Source organism: Pezoporus occidentalis, unplaced genomic scaffold (assembly GCF_034315485.1).
Source record: "Pezoporus occidentalis ecotype Australia unplaced genomic scaffold, CSIRO_AGI_Poc_V1 ctg218, whole genome shotgun sequence".
In the NCBI taxonomy this organism is placed as follows: Eukaryota; Metazoa; Chordata; class Aves; order Psittaciformes; family Psittacidae; genus Pezoporus; species Pezoporus occidentalis.
In genome coordinates, this window is record NW_026914051.1 from 701,872 (window position 1) to 719,172 (window position 17,301).

Consider the following 17,301-nt stretch of genomic DNA (forward strand, 5'->3'; position numbering starts at 1 on the left):
CTATGAGGGTGGTGTGGCACTGGAATGTGTTGTCCAGAGAGGTTGTGGGTGCCCCACCGCTGGCAGTGTTCAAGGCCAAGTTGGACGGGGCTTGGAGCAATTTGGTCTAGCAGAAGGTGTCCCTGCACATGGCAGGAGGTTGGAACTGGATGAGCTTTAATGTTCCTTCCAACCCAAACCAGTCTGTGATTCTATGAACATTTTTTTCCTCTGATGTTAGCCCTGATGCAGTTAATAATGCCTTGGACCCACTGTAATGAGTCAATCAAAATACAACCATCTGACTTTTTACCCCTGAAAAATGAAGATTTGCTATATGCAACTACAAAACTATGTCCTTAAAGGTAAACTCACTTCTCTTTATAATTGTATACTGTATACTCTAAAGCTCAAAATCCTTCTGTAGACTAAACTCCAAGCTTTTCCTTAATTTTCACATTTGGAATCTTTTCTACAGAAAGAATCTCCCAGTCAAGGGTGACATTAAATGCTGGATGTGTTGAGATCTTCTCTTATCATCAGAAGTCATTTCACATCAGCAGTGTGTTAATGTCACTTCAGGCAACATGAGAAATCTTTGTGTCCACATTGCCTGTCATTTTGAATTCAAAAGGTTTGCTTCACGAGTGCAAACATTTTTCCTGACAATTTTTGAGCACTAGAGACTAAAAGTGCAGCCCACTTGCTCAAACACAGGCTAAAAGCTCTGTCGTAAATGAAGTCCTGAAGGATTGAAGTAACTGTTTTAAAGTGTCTGAAACCACAGAGTCGAAACAAAAACTAAACAAAGAGCACACGCATTTGGGCTAGTTTATAAAAACTACAATAGTATATGCTGTATTTTATATGTAGCTATTATGCTGATGTGCACTTTCTAGGGCTATCACTGCCTGGCTGGTATAAATTCGCTGGTATAAATTCAAGTTCCACAATATTAACCATAGATTGATTTTCCATTTTCTAATCAATACCCATATATTTTTCCTCCCATCATTCATTCTGCATTTTCACCTCTGACATCACAATTTCCTTCCATAACACTGTTATTTTCTGTTGATTTTCACCCTTCTTACTCTGCCTTTGAAAATGTCAGTCTGGAAAATGGCCACAGGGAGGGAGCCAGGCTGCAGGAGACAGGGAAGAAGGGTTCCAGACTTCTTCCAGTCATGTTTGAAGTGTCTGCTGCTGGTCCCTATCAGTGATGGCACAGCTCAAGCAGACGGACCTTTACTGAAACGTGCTGCAGATCCTGTTACAGAGATACCTAATGGAGATGGTGTCTGCAAGGCTCCGTGGGGTGTAATTGATTTTGTTCCATGATCAATGAGTCTGTGCAGGGATTACAATTCTCTTTAAGCCTAAAAGCATAAGAAAAACAGCATGACCTGTTCAGCCTATTGAGAGGAAAACTTCTTTATTTTCCTCAAAAACAAAGGGGCATAGCTGACATTTCAGCCCTGTACATCAGCCATTTTCAATCTGCAGATACCAGGCTGGCCACAGGATGGTTTGAAATACACCAAAGGTTTTGTTAACACAGCACATGTTTCTATTTAAATGCCCTTTTACAACACACAGGGCATTAGCTCCAGCGTGGCACTTGCACCTCTGAGGCACCTTACACTGCTGGTAATGCAGCTACAGCACCGTCTCTGCAGCCATGTGGAGCTGGGGGCTGCCTCTTCACCCACCAAGAGCTCAACATGGAAAGTGTACTTGGACCACCACCAGTCCCATTATCCTCCCACATACTTGGTCAGGATTTGAGCATGTGTGTGTAAGCTGCCATGGTTTAAGATGAGCAAGCTGAAGTGGAAGAACTGGTGTGGATTTCATGATCAAAAGGATCTTTCATTCAGCAAGCAAATAGTACTGCCAACAACATCTGCTGCTTTCACCCCCACTTTTCTAATCTTACTAAAGGTTTGCTTTAACCATGCAGTCAGCATCCTGGGATTGTACCGCTCTTGGAATCAAAAATTCCCTCTCCTGCTTAGGAAAAAGCCACTTTGAAGCCACTACGAAGAAACAGGGAACTTACAAACATGGATCCATTGCCTGGGTCTGCTTCAGATCTTTGTATCTGACCTCTGCCTAGCTCCTCTGTTTGTTTTTTCCCTACCACATAGGAATATTAAGTGTAATTATTACCCCAAACAATTTAGTGTAAGAAACACAGGATTAAAATTCCTGCTATTCTCCTGCTACAGAAGAAAACCACACCAGTTATTCCCTTTCCTAAACTGGTTATCTCCTGTCTTAAATTAATAAGTGACTTCTCATCACTACAACTTCTAGAGTTTAAAACCAGAACCCATGTAATTGCTCTTTAGGACTGCTGCATCTGTGCAGGACCACCACCAGCGTTTGCCTTCCTTGTGGCTCCTCTACCCTTCTGACCATCCCAGAAGCAAGCTGCTGCACCGTTTCCAGCCTGAATTCATTTCTCCTGGCTATTGGCAGCTGGAAATCTGGAGGCATTTTTGTAGTGTCATGAATTCATTCCCTTTCTTGCAATAAATTCCTTGCTAATACACCTCAAGGTCCCATTTCTCTTTATTAATCTGTGTTTACACAATAACTTAGCCTTTATGGCAGAAACAGCTGATGGCTTCCCCACTTGAATATATTTACTTGCTGTGAAAACCAAAATTTACCATCAATTTGTGCTTTACAGGCTCTTAAGTTTCCTTACAGGTCTCCTGCTGGAGTGTTCAAATGGTGCACCTTTTCCTGGATGATATTTCTGTCCTTACAATGACTACACTTCTTGGCTTACTGGTACTAACAGCTTTTGTCAGTGTTTCAACCCTTCCATCATTTGTCAGGGAAAACCAGTGTGCTTGCAGAGTCCTACCCATGTTACTGCTTACAGCTAGTGATAAAAGTTGTGTGTTTTCTCTGTGAAAGAACACATTTGCCTTTGCGCATTAACTGTTGCACTGAACCCAGAGGGTTTTTTCAGTCATTTTGGTATGCCACATCTTAAAGCATTTTGTGGTCAACAAGGAATTTTCGACCTGGAGAGACAAAGTCTACAGATAGCTTGAGTCATCTTCGACCTGGGACAGGACAGCATGGTACAAGCTTTTTAGTTAAGCAAAGAACATTACCACCCTTTTCCCCTTACCATCTGGACTAAGAAATGGCTCTAGTTCACACCAGGAGTGATTCATGCTCCTATGCCCACAAATGCAACTCAAGTTCACCCTAGGAAGCGTATCTGTGGTTGGTACTCCTTCAGCAGCCCTACTTATGCTGAAAAGGAACTGTCTGGGGATTTTTGAGAAACAACAGCAGCACGACTTATTAGCAGACAAAACCACTGCTCTTCCAAATGCAGAAAGTCAACATTTACAATGTGGTAAAAAGAAACCCTTCTCTTGCTGTTTGAAAAGCAATACTGGATTAGGTGGCCTGGCTTATTTCTACTCTGTGTTGTGCTAATCTCTGCAGGAGGTAAACCCTGTGCACTGAGGTTCACACTGGGAAGTCAGATACTGTCAATATCTGAAGGGACAGGAAGGTGTTTGGAATAACAATAGCTATCTGCAGAGATCTTCATGAGCACACAAAATGCAGTTGCTCTTACATGGCATTTTGAGCCCTGTGCACAAACCTGCAACCTGAGCCTTCATGGGACCAGATACTCCACTTGCTGCTGGCAACCCAAGATGTGCAGTGCACACCCAAACTCCTTTGAGATACTTTAATTGCCAAAGCCCCATCCCCTTTGAACCTTTGCTGTTTCTGTATCCTTTTAAATGGCAGAGGGTGTGTTAGTAAAGACAAAATGTTTAATCCTTACACAAGGGAAAACTACTACAGGAATGCCACTCTGATACTTGTTTTGCATGTAGTTATAAAACACAATTTAAACCTGACTCCTCTACATATACAAAGTAACTGACAAATAGGTAAGAAAGAATTCTGTTTTAACTTGTTTGGCAAGAAAGCAGAGCTAAGAAACACTCACTTAGAAAAACTGTATTTAAGACTCTACTTTTGTCTTCTATCCCTCTACTGCGGTCCTAACACGCTTCTTCATACCGGAGTTTGGAGATGCTCTACGTCAAGGAGTCAAGGTGCACGTTGTGGTGCATTATGTAGGGGGTTGGTATTGGAACATTTGGGGTTTAGATTAGTATCAGAAAAAGTTTCCAATGATAAATAGAGTTCCATTCTCTGTCTAAATAAACAAGCATGGGTAACAGCTTTTCTTTTTGTTTGTGTTTTTTTTTGGTTTTTTTTGGTTTTTTTTTTAATAAGGAATGTTGTCAGTCCTATTTTATTACGAGTAATAGAAGGAGGTGAAAAAAAAACAATATAAGCACTGTTTCTAACCTATTTAAAACTACAATCACAATGTTATCTGAATGTCTTACAACATTGTTTAAAATCCAACAAGTAGACAAGGAAACAACAAATCTATGCAGGGTTTTTTATACATATGGTGAGAAAGTTTGCAAAATGTTAAAATATATTTTCTGTTCTGTATGTTTCTGGTACAGGGAATGATGTGTAGAATACTGTATATTTATGAAAGAGCCTTGACTTATACAAGCAATAATCAACTTCAAAACATACAATGTATATCTTAAAATATCGTATATCTTAAAATATCCCCTAGAGCTGCTCATATAAAGTCAAATGCAGCACCTACTAAAGTTCAGCCAGCTGACTCTCTTTTGACTCCAGTGGGCACTTGATTAGGCCCATGATAATTGTGAAGTACCTGACAGTCTAACTGTATTCATATGAAAAAAATCACATTGCATAGATTTAAACAGGAAGACATGCAATAACAAGACAAGTCACAGTATAGCAAAACCTTGTTTCTTTGGTGAAACAGAAGCAGATATAAAAGTTACAAAGATTTTAGATTTTCATTCACAAAAACCCCAGACATTCACATTATACACTATACAAGATAATAATATAAATAGAGAAAAGTATTATGTGCATTGTTTGGGGGTGAGGGGTGGGGAATGAACCGGCCAACACAGCAAGAACTGCCACACTGAGTGCATAAGGGTTGAGTACACTCAATAGGGTGATCACTGCAATTCCTTCAGAGATGCCACCTGGAACTGTAATTACTGTTCCCAATGAGCTGTGGCAAGGTCACTCCATGGGCAGCTGTGCCTGGTACAAACACTTACATGTTGGCCGGGTTTCAAATCTTTTCCTTTCCCTTCCAATTTTTATGCATCGTAACCCCACACTAACACAAAGGTGTAAACCTCCCACATGTGTTCTGTATTTGCAATGTTATTTTAAAAGGTATATCATAGGGAACTTACTGTTCTTTTCTTTTCACTTTTTTTTTCTTTTTCTTTCTTTTTTCTTTTTTTCCTGTGCCCAAAGGTGTACAAGGCACTTTGCAGAAATAACAGTCTTTTCTGTGGAGAGGTCGTTTCAAACATTACGTTCTACACTTACTGTACACATCCAAGTCAGTCATCGAGCTGACTGGGGTAAGAAGCCATAATAGAGAAGTCCTACGTACACACTGCACCAGCTAAAACCTATAATCTGTTTGTGCACACACATCTTTCTAGAAAGCCAAGATTCTGATTCTTCTGTGGGTCACACAAGTTTTCACCCATCCAACTGCAAACAAATGATCCTGTTTAGCAGGAATTTTGCTCTCCAGGGAAACAGCAGTTGAACTGAAAGATAGTTCCAAAACTGGAGCTCATGGGCCAATACTGCACTAGTGAGCTCTTTGAATCTTCTTTGCATGGGTAAAAAAACATCCAATAAATTAAATCAGTATGGCTTACTTCATTTATTTATGTACGCTTCACAGCTGCAGCATTCATACACAAACATTCATTACTTTATAAAAAGATTAAAAATGGTTATATATACAAAATTATTTACTTTTTTGATTTTTGTTTGTTTTTACAAAAAAAAAAATCCCCCAAACACCAGGTCTATCTCCATTATAGAATACAGAGACCTGTGATATAGACCTTGTGGTTAATGTCGTGAAAGTAATTTCTAATTTTCTTTTTTCCCCATTTTTTTCTTTCTTTTTAAAAAAGTGGCCGTGTTTGGTAAAGTTAATGTATTAGCACTTGGATTTTTTACAGGCCCGCTTTGTCATACACAACTCCTCCATGCAGTCCTTTCTCATGAATGTTGAAGCTGGAACGGAGAGCAGGAAAAAAATGTTCCACATTGCAGTCCCTATTTCATGCTTCATACCACTTCTATGTGCTCTACCTAAACTTTGCATCACATGGACACAAACTGTACCTTGGATGGGAATCGGCACAGTTCCCATTTAAAAAAAAAAAAAAAAAAAATCATGTCACTTGTGTGTTTATCTTCACCTGATAACAACAAATTTCAGTCAGTGAAGTTATTTCAACCATTTCCAGCCTAGGTAAACAACATAAAAACAATGTCATAAATGACTGAAGACCTCTGAGGCCCTTCTAACCATAAATATGCCTGAAATTAGTGTGACTTTTCATTTTATATACAAGATTTTAAAACCAACACACAATCAAACACATTAAAATCATCTTATTTACATTTTCATTGGTGCTAAAATCGAGCTGTTTAAATATTGCAGAAGGCTGGTATATATCATAAAATGATCCACACTGATGGTATATAGAAAACTATTATCTTTATAGGCTGGAAATGGTTTCCTTTTATCCCCATAAGCACTTCTCCTTTTTTTTTTATTTTTTAATTTTCTGATAAACACCATGTTTTTGCAAAATGCATTGTGAATACCGCAGTCCATAGTTTCAAAACAATTTGATAATACTCCTAATAAGTGATAGAAAAAGGCACAGAAAGTTATGACTTTGGCTGAAATGGTGGAGGATCCCCATTCACCATTTCGCTCTCAGCGCCTTGAGTCCTGCCACGTCCGGAACCAGCGATGATAGTGCTTTGATGAATTTGACAATGTTCCTTTTCCTGATGAAGAATGTTTATAGTAGTATTTCTTAGAATAAGTCCTTTGGTACGTAGATGCTGCCATAAGAAGGAGGGAAAAAGGGAAATTAATTTAAAATTCTTTAATGACTCAGAGCTGGCTACACTTCACATTATGGTTCCATTTATTATGGATTAATTAGAGGGTTAACAAATGATTAACTGATACTCCCATCACATTACAGATAGGAGAAACATCTCTCACACTTAGTTAGACCAAGGTTGCAAAAAGAATTGCTAGTGTTATTAGGAACCTTTGGTTTCAGGTGTTTTGTAAAAGCGTTGTTTACTTTAAAAAAAAATCTCAGTGGTTTCCGTAAAAACAGAAAAGGAACATTTTCCATTACTTTTCAAGGCTCTATGTTTTTTCCTATAGCTAGAGTGAGCAGTGCTGCTGTCATAGTGTCGTACCAGATTTGCACTTCTCTTAAAATATTATGTTTGTTACTTATTAATCCTAAATTAGCCTGTTGCCTGATCCAGCACTGGTTTGCTTTCAAAGAACTCACGATTCATGCAAGTAATTTTAGGCATATCCCATCTTCCATTTCCTTGACACCGAATGGTTGGAATATGACGCTGGATGAAACCATCTTTGCAGTGATATCTAATAAGGGAGTTGATCTCATAACGGGGTTTCATCTTCCCAAAGGTCCTTGCATTTTCCACAACAGGAGGCTGACCGCAAGCAACTGAAAGGAAGAGAAGGCATAACACAAAACACCAGTTTGTAAAGGCACTTCTGAATATGTACTGACCTTTAAACCCTGGCTAAGGGAGGATGTCAAGGAGCCTCAGATTCCTAAGAGACACAGCCAAATAAGGATGGCAAGATCATTTTTTTCTGTAGTTCTCCAGTCTTGTAGACCAAATACAGTAATGATGAAAATTGGAAAACAGCAGATAGTATGGTTACCATTGCCTTTTAGGTTTAAATTTTTGATGTAAATTTGAGCCAAAAATGTTGGCATAGTCACACAAAGAAGTAATTTTCACTGAAAAGCTGCAAAACCTGAAAACTAGTGAAGTTAGTACAGGCATTTAAAAGAAAAGTCTTTTTCAATAGCTTTCATGTCTTCCTCAACAATAGACTATTTAAAAAGCACTTAGAACTGACGGATCCATCAAGGCTTAGAGAACATGTTAACAAAATGTTGTAAATGGTAATTGGGAACAATGAAGCATGCACAAGATTTTGGCTGCTTCCTTACTTTCCCATTGTGAAGAGACAGAGGCAATTCCTAAACTGTTCTGTGTAGCTCCTGATGTCAGCCAGGTTTCCTGCATCAGCTCTGACAGTGTATAAACCAATGGAGCTTTCCAGATTCCAGCTGTGCCATTAACGAGGTGGTTTGGGAAAGGAGGAAGACAAAGATCAGCATTACTGAAGCTGAAAAGCTAACCACATACAAGTGGTCAGCAGCTGCTCTGCCTGCCTGCCTACCAATACTCTGCTTCCCAAATGCTTTACAATGATGCCATTCGAGGAAAGAAGAGTTGGTAATATATTCATGGTATAGAAGTAAAGCAGGCCTGCCAGGTACATGAAAGCTTCTTTAGCTGAGATCTGTACCTAAGAAGAAATTTGCCTGGTTTTAACCAAGAGTTTCAACTGTGTACACTTTTGTGCCTGACTCAAGAACAGATTAGATAGAGATGTAATGTGTGAACAGAAGATAACTTCCTGAGGCTAACTCAGTTGAGGGCTCACTATACTGACCACCAGAAATAAGCTAGAATTTTCATTTTAACTTTGTAAAACTGGGATTTAAAGAATGACACCCTTGTTACTGGAAACTTTGTACCTGTTCCTTTCTTGCAGGTATATGTAAGGTGATAATTGCATGGTACATCATTCCACTGCCCATTCTCATGCCATATTATAACAACACAGTCTTCTCCAGCAGAAAAGAAACTGTCTGGCTGGTTTGGTCTCCAGTTCTCATATTGCTGCAGAAAAAAAGGACCAAAGCTGTTATTCTAGGTGTTGGAGCGTGTTTACATTCTTTTTTACAGAAGAACACACATTACCTTTGGTGAGGAGCAATCTCAATTGTTTGATTCAGGCTGTTAAGCATGAACTAAGCAAAGCTAGATTTATAACATCCTCCCACTCTTATTAACAGATTATCTCAATGGGAAAAAATATTCTGATCTAACTTCTCACTTACTGTAAACTGATGTCAGGTGGACAAAACAAAGTGACACAATTCATGGCCAGCAAAATCTGTTCCTAAGTGTGTTGAAACACATTCTTTCCTACATGAAGTGGAGTGCCAGGAAATGCAGTAAACAGCACATAACCCTCGTTAGCCCACATCTACCAAATGGTAAATTACAGGCTCTCAGACTCAGATTATTTATTCTCTGACCTCATTTAATGAAGTCATTCAATAGGATGACATGCAGAATTAGGTGTAAAGTAAGTAAAGGTGTCAGAATGTGCCCCCAGATCATTGCAGATTGGTATTTCCATTAAAAAGACCTAGGTGGCAGACTGAGCATATACAGCAGCCTTTCAGCTTTAGAAATGATGACTCAAATTCTGCCCTCTGTAGAAAAACTAGTTCCAGACATCTATGGATGTATATAAATAAAACCAGAAACTGGTGAGTTAATTTTAGAAGTGGAAATCTGATTGTTGGTATATGACCAGAAAAAAAGAATAATAATAAAAAGAACTTTCAAATGCCTGAAAATTATCTTTAGCATATATATATATATATATATATATAGCTTCTTAGAACTGCAGCTGGGCCACAGATCTGGCATATCAATTTGGGCAGTTTGTTCACCAAGATCCAAGCTGGCTACATGAAGATCTGTACTTATTTAGCTCCACAACACTGCAGCTTTCAGCCCTGTATCTGCCTAAAGATATGTCCCTACCAAAAGCTGCGGATGCCAGCTGCTGACAAGCTGTGTACAGCTCCATGCACTGGTTAAACAGACATGTATTCCACTGTAGAGTACACTTTTTAAAGCATGGCTAAGCTTGTCATTGCAGTGTCACTTTTGAATGAAAATTAAGGAAGATTCAGTATTTTTTTAATCAATAAACAGGAAAAATAGAAACAGAGAGTCACACTGGCTGAAAATCTATGCAGTGGTCCTTGGTAGCGGACATATAGGCTACTGTCCTTGCAGATGTGCAATAATCTTTGTCCCACTTTTTGTTTCATCTTGATCCCAAAAGAAGCACAGAAATTTGAGATTTGCTTAACATTATGCAAAGAAAAGCAAGAGAGGATTTGGGAAACAATCCTTAGCAATTTTCTTTGGGATTTCCGTTGTGTCAATCCAAGAAGAATTTAACGAAGGATAAAAATAGAATCTGAAAGAACTAAAATTCACATAAATGCCAGACATTAACCAGGCAGCTAGCCCCTTGTATGGTCAAAATGACACAGTTTCTGTAGTGCTTATATTTTTCTCAGTGCTTGCATCTTTCTATCTAGAGCTGGCACATATAAATGTCATAAAAGTTTAACTTTCTATTTTCTTAACTTTATGAAATAACCGCTATTCACTGCTTGGGCAAACACATTTTAGAAAGAAAGTTAACATACCCCCCACAAGCAGTATTTACTTTACAATGAATCAAAGTATGAAAAAACTGACTTAAATACTTAACCTTTTCCTACCAGGTGTCAACTTACCTATCACTGGTTTTTTATTATCCAAGCAATTTATCAATCATGGTCTAAATAAATTTGTTCTGCACTATTTATTACCTTTAATAAAACATCCCCCTTTTTATGCGGAACCAGATTAATTCAATCTCTGCATTCCTATATTACATGCTAACATATAATATAACATACTATAGTATAACATATATACTAACATACATACTAACATAAGCTACAATACATACTAACTCATTTACTCAAGTCCAGAATTCAGCATATCACATTAGCGTATAAATGAGAGTCTGAGTTTCTCAAGCACAGTAGCCAAATACCAAACATGTGAGTCAAATGGGATCAGTGGTGTGGAGGCTTCCTGCAACACGTAATGCAAAAAAAGAAAAGCAAGCTCTGTGCATATCTCCTGGGACAGGGAGAAGGAAAAGCGGGAGGAAGGAATATGCCCATGCATGGAGTGTACTAATGTAACTTAGTGTGCTCCAAGACCCCTTTTCCAAAAGGGTATTTTGGAATAGCATCTGAGCCAAGGGTCTAGCACCTTTTTACAGCAGGTCTGGTTAAGGATGCAAAAAAAAGTTGCCCCATAGGGAAGTGGGGGAAGTCTGAAGTGTTGCAGATCTGGTGTGAGCAGAAAGAAGTGATCACCTCTGAGTGCCCAACACAGCTGAGAAGATTTGCTAACCTCAGTCACGAGTGTAATGCATGGCTGGTTACATGGCTCAGATGATGGGCAGTAGCTTCTTAAAATAAGGCAATCCAATCTCCTTCAAGAATATGCCCAGATGTAAAGACACATAGAAAAATTAAAGAAAGCTAGTGGTAGAAAAGTTTAATCAATACCATTCTGACAGCAAATGAAAGATTTCAATAAGCATTGCAGCTGTTTCTGGTGGAAATGATACTAGAGAGCAGTTTGCTTCCACACGGATCACAGTGTGGGAATGAAGGATATTTAATGGCTGTTGGGGGCGTGTGAGCTGAAGGTGCTCAGCAGCTTGCCAGCTCCTGCCCTAAGCAAAATATTAGACTCCATATGCTCTTACTTGCCTTGCCATAATGACTCCAAAATTTGTGTTTGCTTTGCTGGCAGGGCTGCTGTGTAATGGCAGAGGATTATATCTAGGCCCTGTGGTTTATTCAAGAATGTCTGATATCCTCCAGCGTGACTTGCTGTTACCTCACATCTGATGCCGTCATTGCACAGATTTATTTTGGCTGAATAACTCTGATATTGCTTGGGTTTAGTGCCAGAATTGCTTAGCAGAGGAAGTTCCAGACTGCTGAATTGCTTTCTTAGGTCTCCGCCCAGCTCCTCTGTAGTTTTTCAATTCCTTATTTAGCCACTGATAATGAGATAATGATACAAAAAAATTCTCACAGTTTGAGTGGAGTAAGTTGCTGGACAAATAAACTAATATTTTGCTTTCCACTTATGGATTACATTTTTGCATACCCATGAGCATGATTCTGGTTTTCACTTACCCTAGTGTAAATCAGGGGTGGCTGCACTATCTCCAGTAAGTCTATATGAGCAAAAAATTAATGGGAAAGAACCAAGTACCTTAAGTCACATAGTGATTTGTAGTGTTTGTTTCCAAAGGTATCCTTTACAGTCTCTCATAGTAAGTGTGCTAAGTGTAAAGACTCCCCTACCCTTGCAATAAGTGCAGTAAGCATCTAAGATACTCAGATCATAATTATTCCGTAGGAAAACACTGCTTAAAATATCCTGAATAAGGTGCCCTTTCCGAAGTGTCTATGTCATTCAATATCCTCATATTTCGTTACTGTCTTTTAGAAAAGTATATTCTACGAAAATAAGGGAAAAAATAACTTAATTCCTTGGCAACATGTACTGTTTAAGTTTGTTTGGTTTTTAAGATCGCATCCAAAAAAGATCAGCCATATTCACAGACAAGCCAAAAACTTCTGATGTTGTTCCAGCCACCCTGCTGCTAAGTTACGTTTTCATGTGAACTGTTATTGTCCCAGCAGACCAATGAAGCTGCATTAAGGAGCACTGTGTTTGAATTGATAAAGCTCAAGATACCGTTTTGCCAACAACCCAGCTCCAGTCAATACCTTTACCAGTACTCTCAGATGTATCATTCATAAGATGCAATTTATATTTCTCAAAACCTAGACAGATTCAAATGCTAAGTTAATACATGAAAGAAAAGCTCCTAAGACCATTTTAGTCCTCAGTGGAAATACTTACACTAGGTGATCACACAGACAGACCTAAAAAGTATTGCTACCTTTGATTTTAAAGTAACTTTACCATGACACATGTGAAGTTTTCCCCTGGATTAAAATGCAAAGCATTTCTAGACTGTTTTAGGACATATAATCCTAATAAGTACATGAGTCAAAATGTGCTTCAAAGGAGATATGTCCCACTACACTTTTCTCCTCTAGCTATGAAGTGTGCTTTTCTGAGGTGGCTGTGAGGAGGGAAGTTCAAAGTAGTTCAGGGCAGTGAAGGCTGGAAGTGGCACACCAAAGGCTTAGGTAGACGCCACTACACCAAATATTCTGCTCAACTTTCAACATCCAGATTGCAAGACACCAGTTTGGTGGGTTTTGTTAAAAAAAAACCAGGTTTCTTTGTAATCAGGTAACTGCAGCACCTAGCCTTGGGAGCAGGATTTTGGTCTTTGTACATTCATTTGGTTCTTTCAGAGACACACCACTAGTCTGTCTTCCCACCATTTCAGGCTTAAAACTGGAGCTCCTGTTATGCTCTTTATGCCTTTAATTATACTGTAATAATTAGTTAGTTTTTGTTGTGCATTTTTTTGTCTGTTTGTTTAAACCAAAGCCCATCATGACACATTGGGTTTACTTGCTCTAGCTTTCTCTGCTAAACAGCACTGAAAATTTTCCTGTAGAAAGAGAGTGGATGGTCCATGGGTTGGAGCTGCAGCTGAGATAGGGCCCAGTTCTTCAGGCTTCCTACATGGCACTAGACAATGCACTTGGCTGGCTGATTCACAGCCTGTAAAACACCGACAATTTATTCTCTTGTCTCACTGGAGGAGTTTGGATATGATGGTTACAAAAGCCCATGAGGGCATTTTATAAAGTTTCACATTTTGGGGGAGGATTTCCTTACATGGCATTGAATTAACTCACAGCCAATATCTGGCAGTTGGGTGACAGGCTGACACTGAACATAAATTAAATCTAAGAAAGTCAGGGTTATAGCAAGAGCTCTAAAATAGCTAACCTTTTTGGCTAGTCCCTAGCTTTTCTCATTCAGATGGTTGCCAGTCAAAATGAATAAACATGGCCTTCCCATCATGAACAAGATCCTACCTTGTGGGAGATTTGTTATTTTAATTTTCAGATAAGCAGCCTTATTTGAGGGACTCCTTCTTAATGAGTAACCTGCTCAGCTCTTTCGGAAGTTTGCACCACCAAGCTGTGTCTCGGCTTTCGAAATCATTTGGAAATTTCAGCCATTCCTTTATCTCCAAAAGGCACACCAAGTGGCTGAGGTAATTGCTTGGATTTGGCTTTCCAAAATAGTCAACAAGCACTGTGTTTAATGAAGCACAACAAAATAAACTACTGATGCAAACAAACCTTTACTGCTTGACCGCCTTATTGTCTGAAGGCCGATAACGTTTTGTACCTAACTAAAGGCAGGAAATAATTTACTAGAAATACATCTATTTAATTTGCAGGGTTAAGGGTTTCCTTCTGGGGAAAAGGAAGCATGTTTTTAGCATGTTTAAATAAGCTTAAAGTACAAATCTGTCTCGTCATTTTTTGACACTCGCTATTTCCACTGTGATTTTTATTTTCTTTCGTTCTGACTGCTTTCCTGTCTGATTGCTTCTTAATGCAAGACTAATGAGGCAAGTAAAAAGAAAACGACCAAAACCAAGGAAAGCTGTAGGGACTGACAGACTGGATTCTCTCTGTGCCATTTCATGTTAAAGTGAAGGAACACTTTTTGCCTGCTAATTATCACTAAACAAGCTGAAACTATGACTGCAAAGCTTACTGGCTATTGTCCTTCCCCTCACATCCTCCATATGAATAGCAGTGCATTTTTTCACAACAGGAGACAAATTCTTAGGAATCTTTATAAGGAAAGCCCCTAAAGAAGACCCTCATGTGGAGGTTCTGTTATAATTAGATAGCTCAGCTAAAAATTACATCTCATTTTCCTGGCAATTACCTAGCTTTATAGGTTGGTTGAACTACAAGATCAGCACAAAGTTACCGTGAGTATATGGATCAGTTCAGAAAACCCTGATTTGTGGCTTATCCTGTTATACAGCACCAATTCTGTTACATGAGACACTCATGGGAAGTTTGAAAGGGATTGCATTTCCTTTCAGTACAAAAAAACTCAGAGACATTACTGTGAAGATTTGGCAATGTCTGAAATACTTCCATTATGTTCACCTAGTATGTAAACATGTTTATACTTTGGGAAAGACAAGAAACTACCGTATAGCATAAGCTCTGCTTCACTTAATTTCACCCCAGCCCTTCAAAGGGTTTTTCTGTTTAATTTTATGAATGGCAGCAGTCTGACAGAACTCACCGAAAGCATTCATGAGGTTGAAAACTTCATTCAGTGAGTGCTTAAGCACATATCTTGCTTTGAAGACATATGTGGTGCCCTAAACTCTATAGGGTAGATCACATGCACCATACAGACACATGACAAAATAACTTGTCATGTCAGGAGGGACCAAGCTAAATGTGTTGGCAAATCTTTGCTGTGAGAGATTCTAGTCTGTTTGAAGACAACTGCTATCTTCAAACTTATGTAAAAGTGCACACATGTGTAGAAGTACACACAAAACCCACATCTCATGAGCCTGATAATTTTTGGATCATGGCTTCCCTTGAGCCCTTAATCTGAGCTTTATTTGCATGGGATTTGGGAAACTGGCAGGATTTAGATGAGGCAGGCACCCAGCACACTGTGATGAAGACAAAATCCCAGAAGGACCTTTGCTAACAACCTTTGTGAAAGATTTCACTTGAAAGAGTTTTTTTGGTAACAGAGCAGTGGGATTTATCAAAAAACTCTTTGATTTCCTATGCAATAGTTAGAAAAAGAAAAGACTCTGAATAACATAAACTGATTTATATCTATTAATATCCACAAGCACTGATTGATTGCAGATTGAATAAGCAGTAACATCTAAGGAAAAATAAACCTGGGAAGGAAATTTAAGGAGCACAAACAACACAAGTGAAACAGGCCAGCTGATGGAGCTGAAACATAAAAGCAGTATCAATCCCACATTTGGGTGGAGTTGATGGTGTTATGGAGTAGATGACTAACTTTTTGTCATTAATTTAAAACAATACCATAGTATGACTTCTGTAAAACCACTAAGCATGGCAAGGAACACCCACTAGATGGCAATGTCTACTCACTTCTGAGTCCAGCTACTAACTACGAGCAGTTTTAATAATTATTCAGAAAATTTGCCTTTTAACTCTTTAAAAGCAAATTGAAGCCAGTGGACACAACTCCATTGACTTGTATCCGCTCTGTAGCAACTCTCCTTAGCATAAAAACTTCCATCATCACACACAGTACAGTTAAATTCTGCAGTTATGCAGTGCTTTCTTGGCTGTCAGAAAGCACCGTCGCACAGAGACTGAAAAATGAGTGACAAAAAGCTGGTGAAATGCTCTTGCTATTGGCCAGGTGTTTTACTGTGGAAGCAAAGCATTGTAGAGTGTTAAATTTTGGTTGGTATAGTACATGTTCTTTGGAAATCGCACTAATATAATTACATATTATCAACATGATGGAAATTGTGTTGGGGTGTGACTTACTCTTTTTGTGCACAACTACCAGGAGAGCCACTGAAAAAGGGAAAATCCTGCACTTTGTCATTTATGTCAACAATTACTACAAGTTTGAAGCTGTCCAAGAGATTTAGCCCAGAGCCAACCATAACAAGGCTCTGAAGTAACTGTTGACCCTCCTGGTAAAAATGAGACAAAACCCTACTTTGTCCAAGAGGCTCTCCTTACTGCCTGAGACATACTGAACTAAAAACATACCTGCCATTAATAACGTTATATAGTTCTCCATTTAAATGCAGGTCAAATGAGCATCTTACAAAGAGGCTGTAATGACTGCAGCACAAAACCAAAAAGTTTGGTAAATTTAAAATCTCCTTCCCCAAGGATCCTGTGGGACATGGGTACAATGAGCTTTTTGTTTGCAGCTGACTACAGTACTTTTTAGTTTGTTTGCTTTATTTAACCTCCCGAGGCAGGCCCCTTCCCTACAATACTACATGCCTTTTGAAGATTTTCGTGTTCAATAAAGTTACTCTTTCTGAGAGGGGTGAAGTTTCATATTTGCTCGAGTTAAAGCATTCTGATTCACTGATCAATAAATACCTGAAAAGAGAGGGCTTTATTTTTTGCCAGAATTAAACATTAAACTTCTGTTTTGTTTTCCTCTTGGTTTTGTTATTTTTTTTTTTTTGTTGTTGTTTTTTTTTTAATGTAGCTACCTAACAGTGACAACCTGAGGTCTAGCATTGCAAAACACAAAGCATAAATGCTCCTATGCCGAACAGAATTAAAACTAACATAGAGTCTCTGACAGTTTTAAAAGTGGCAATATGCCCCATTACTTTCCTAGCTGGTAGCATTCTCCAAGTGACAGACAATCTGGCCACAGACACTAGCCAGC

The 17,301-nt window shown here is 38.8% G+C and overlaps 1 protein-coding gene across 2 annotated transcripts in view; it reads right to left on the reverse strand.

The window, feature by feature from the left end:
* Positions 1-5,776: 5,776 nt before the first annotated feature.
* Positions 5,777-17,301, reverse strand: part of LOC134164362 (versican core protein-like) — a 105,561-nt gene continuing 94,036 nt past the window's right edge. For both annotated transcript variants that reach the window (XM_062619996.1, XM_062619995.1), the window contains exons 13-15: positions 8,766-8,910; positions 7,470-7,652; positions 5,777-6,999 (exon numbers count right to left, since the gene is read on the reverse strand). In XM_062619996.1, the coding sequence (XP_062475980.1) occupies positions 6,869-6,999; positions 7,470-7,652; positions 8,766-8,910 (459 nt within the window). In that variant the 3' untranslated portion in view covers positions 5,777-6,868. The remainder of the gene's footprint in view (positions 7,000-7,469; positions 7,653-8,765; positions 8,911-17,301) is intronic.